This window comes from Gekko japonicus, unplaced genomic scaffold (genome assembly GCF_001447785.1).
Source record: "Gekko japonicus isolate JY-2015 unplaced genomic scaffold, Gekko_japonicus_V1.1 scaffold3543, whole genome shotgun sequence".
Lineage (NCBI taxonomy): Eukaryota > Metazoa > Chordata > Lepidosauria > Squamata > Gekkonidae > Gekko > Gekko japonicus.
Genome location: NW_015163195.1, coordinates 94,646 through 99,131, shown reverse-complemented (window position 1 = coordinate 99,131; position 4,486 = coordinate 94,646). Strand labels below are relative to the sequence as shown.

Below are 4,486 nucleotides of genomic sequence, written 5' to 3'. Positions count from 1 at the left end.
GACCCCAGCCTGTGCCTCCTGGGGAAGGTACATCAGTATACAGCATGACCTTGGTCCAATCACCTTCCCTGAGCTGGAAGTATCCCCCAGAGCTGCTATGCAGATAAAATGGGGGGGGGAAACTATGTATGCCCCCATGAGCTCTTTGGAAGGAGGACAGCATAAAATGTGAGAGGCACACACCCAGACAGGAAATATATACTTGGACAACCTTTTCAGCTATAACTCTTTGGCTTTCTAGTCACTATATCATGAATATCTTTCATTTCCCATAATAAAATTATACAAGAATTTCGGCTTTGTAATCGGAGGATATGAAATAATTTAGTATTCATCTATTTACAGGATTTTTGTATCTTCTTTCTACTCAAAATATGAGAATATTATTGAAGCCAATAAAACATAATGTAGCACACAAGATCAATGTCACAGTAAGTTTGATGTGGCACTTGCCAGGAACTATGGGCATTGCCTAGCAAAGGGTGCATCCAGAGTTGACCACTGATGGAGAGGAAGAGGAGGAGCCACGAGTCTCTTGACCGGGGTTGGCAACAATGTGCAACTGAGCATGAAGGGTACAGATACTGACAGTTTCTGCAAATGTTCTCCCTTACTGCTTGTAAGACCCCATGTAGACCTTCCTCTGACTATCCAGAACCTTCTTCAGAGCACCTTTTACCTCTTTGTTCCGGAGGCTGTAGATGAGGGGGTTCAGCATTGGGGTGATGATGCAGTACATGGTGGAGACCAGAGTGTCGATCTCTAAGGAATAACCAGCGCTTGGACGGTTATAGTTAAGGACTCCATTTCCAAAGTAAATGATGACAACAGTGAGGTGAGAAGCGCAGGTGGAAAAAGCTTTGCGCTTTCCAGTGGTGGAGCGGATCTTCAAGATGGAGGACAGGATGAAGATGTAGGAGAGGATCGTGAACAGGAAGGGGACCACACCCACAAAAAAGCTTGCTATGTGGGTTGCAGTTTTATTAATATGCACATCATTGCAAGAAATTTTCATTAGCGGTGGGATATCGCAGAAAATGTGATTAATCTGGTTGACTCCACAGAACTGCAACTTGGAGCTGAGAACTGTATGAAGGAGAGAGTCTAGGAAGCCCCAGACCCAGGTGGCAAAGGCTAAAATGGTGCACACTTTGGTGTTCATAAGGCGGAAGTAATGCAAAGGCTTGCAGATGGCAGCATAGCGGTCATAGGCCATGATGGTCAGCAACGCAGCCTCTGTCACCACAAAAGACATCAGGAAGAACATCTGGGCCAGGCACTGGTTGTAGGTGATGGTCTGTCGCTGGTACAAGAAGTTCACAAGGATCTTGGGGACTGTGGTGGAGGAGATGCAGATATCTAGGAAGGAGAGGTGGCTGAGGAAGTAATACATGGGGCTCTGGAGGCTGGAATCCAGCTGAATCAGAGTAAATATCATGAGGTTCCCCAGTACAGTGACCAGGTAAATGGTTAGGAATGGCAGGAAGAGGTAGATGTGGCTGTTAGGAATGCCGGAGAAACCCAGGAAGACAAATTCCACCACTTGCGTCTGATTCTTCACTCCCATTGAGGTTTCAGAACTCACCTGTAAGGAGAGAGAAATTGGTGGGGAAAACACATCTTCATCTTAGGTACTGTGATGATCGATAACTCTGGGCGTTGATTTAGAATTCCACACATGAATTAAAGCTGTTTGGTGTTATGAAAAAGAAAAATTGCCCTCTAGGGCTATTGGTTGCATAACTAATTTAGGGCATGGGGAATGCATCTGTTGAAGTCTTGTCCTCCTGCAGTTTCTGCCTTCAATACTTTCTTGTCCTTAACTCTTAACTCACCCACCCATCTCTCAACAAACTGCCTGTTCCTATCACTCTCTCCGCCACGTATCTTAATTCGTTTGCTCATGCAGATGAACACCTTTGGAAGAGAATAAAATTGTAAGTTTATTTTATTTATTGTAACTGCATCCTGTCCTCTTTCTCATCTACCATGTAGCTGATTAGGCAACACGTTGAAATCTCCCCAAATCTTATCATCTGGAGGAACTATTCTTCAACTATCAATGGAAATTGACAAAGAAAAGCCAATGGACATAAGAACATAAGAGAAGCCAATGTTGGGTCAGGACAATGGCCTATCCAGTCCAACACTCCATGTCACACAGTGGCCAGAAATACCAGGTGCCATCAGGAGGTCCAGCAGTAGGGCCAGGACACTAGAAACCCTCCCACTGTTGCCCCCCCCAAGCACAAAGAATACAGAGCATCACTTTCCCAAGACTGAGAGTTCCTATCTATACCTTGTGGCTAATAGCCACTGACAGATCTACTCCATATGCTTATCTAATTCCCTTTTGAAGCCGTCCATACTTGTAGCTGCCGCCACCTCCTGTGGCAGTGAATTCCATGTGTTAATCACTCTTTGGGTGAAGAAGTACTTCCTTTTATTCATTCTAACCTGACTGCTCAGCAATGTCACTGGGTGCCCACGAGTTCTTGTATTGTAAGAAAGGGAGAAAAGTATTTCTTTCTATGGCTTCCGGTTTTGGCGTTCACTATGGCAGTCATTCTCTTGGACCTCCAGGAGATGATTGCCAGAACCCGTGGCTAGGAGGGGGTGCGATTGTCCGCATCCCTGACAGAACCCTTGCTGATGGGTTCCAAGCCATGGGGTGCTACATGGCTTCTCCGCTGGCAATCCTGCCGGTGAAGGGGGGGGCATTCATGCCCTGACGGTCCTGCCGTGGAGTTTCCAGATGGAACTAGAAGTGCACACCAGATCAAGCACCGGGTGATCTAGTGATTTGGCAACATAAGCAAAATGGAAATGGTCTAATCATTGAACTGTGAGTTAAGTTGAAGCGAGAACACTGAAAAAAACTAAAGCCGCTCCATGGGAAGCAAGGGGGGGGAGGGGACTCTCCTCCAATAAGACAGACTTAAAGCAAATTCTATCGTTAAAGCGGGGGAGGCAGGCTTTCAAAGCGAAAAAGACTGAAATAAAAGAGTTTTAAGAACTTACCAAGCGTAATTGAGAACTTTAGAGGCTGTGATAACTTTTGATGAAAAGTAAACAATACCTCAAAAATAGCGCCTCCTACAAGGAAAGAGGAGAGGGAGAAGATAGTGAAAGCTAAGCTCACCGGAAGTGCCAGCCCAGCGAGTGTTGTGCCCAGACAGGACAGAAACTCAGACCTTCAAAGGATATTAAATGAAGCACTACGCCCTCTGCTGGAACAAGTGACGGAGATAAATAGAAAGCTGGATATGCAGCAAACTCAAATTAACGAGACTGTAAAAAAACCCAGACCAAATGGACCAGCAACTTAAAGTGGACACCAACACTAAAAAGCTGCAAAAACAAATGCAGACAATGGAGAAGAAAGAAGAAACAGACGAGTCTCAACTGCTACAGTTACAAATGGAAAAGTCAAGCTATGTCCAAAGGTTTCAGAGAATTTCTGAAGAAAAAGGGGAGAATCTCACACAGACAATGTGTGAAGCATTGGAGCAAATGGCAGATATGAAAGCGGATACTTTGCAAAACGATATTGATATGGTCTACACATCATATACAGAATTTACAAGGAATAATAACCTGCCAGTAGAAGTGATGGTGAGAATCTCCAGAAGGAACATCAGAGATAAAATTCTTAAAGCGGCTAATGGAGTTACCCTGAAAATCAAGGGCAAAGAGATAAAGGTTTTAAAGGATATTCCATTTGAAATAAGGAAGAGAAGGCGCAAATATAAAGACTTGGTCGCATTTCTACAATAGAAACAAATTGTCTACAGATGGATTCTGCCTTAAGGAATCATCTTTAAGTTTGTGAATGGAAAAGAAAAAAATGACACTGTGGAAAAAGCAATTGGATTCCTGCATCTTCATAGTCACCCAGCAGAAGGAAATGAAGAAGAAGAAGAAGAAGAAGAAGAAGAAGAAGAAGAAGAAGAAGAAGAAGAAGAAGAAGAAGAAGAAGAAGAAGACAGTTCCAAGAAGGATGGCGGAGATGGAGCAGAGCCATCTTCTGGTGAAGAATCAGACTCAAACTTGGGGGCAGTGGCCCCAAAATGAGGCTATAAATTGAGGAAGCCAAAGGAGAAAAAATGATCTGTTGTTATAACTCTGAAGTTTAAAAAAAATGTTTAAAATAAGCTTTCTTGGGCTTTTTATGAAGTCATAGTAGACGATGTTTACGTTTGAGCTTAACAGAAAGATGATGAACATGTTCAATGATTTTATACGAATACCTAGCTATATAAACTTGTAATCTTGCTAAAGCAATTTGTATGACACCCACTCTTGGGTTTTTAGAGGTTTCTTTCCTTTATCCCTATAGTTTGTAGACCCTCCCTTATTTTTTCATGTAGTGTTTAGTGATAAAAAATGCAATTAAAAAATCCCCTTCGGGGGGCCAAAAAAATATTCGTTCTCAACCTGCTCTATCCCATGCATAATCTTATAAACCTTGATCATGTCACCCCTC

At 43.2% G+C, this 4,486-nt stretch overlaps 1 protein-coding gene across 1 annotated transcript in view; it reads right to left on the bottom strand.

The window, feature by feature from the left end:
• Nucleotides 1-610: 610 nt before the first annotated feature.
• LOC107106933 (olfactory receptor 8D1-like) overlaps nt 611-4,486 on the bottom strand; it is a 5,636-nt gene continuing 1,760 nt past the window's right edge. The window contains exons 2-3 of the mRNA XM_015407148.1: nt 3,080-3,096; nt 611-1,585 (exon numbers count right to left, since the gene is read on the bottom strand). Of these exons, the coding sequence (XP_015262634.1) occupies nt 611-1,585; nt 3,080-3,096 (992 nt within the window). The remainder of the gene's footprint in view (nt 1,586-3,079; nt 3,097-4,486) is intronic.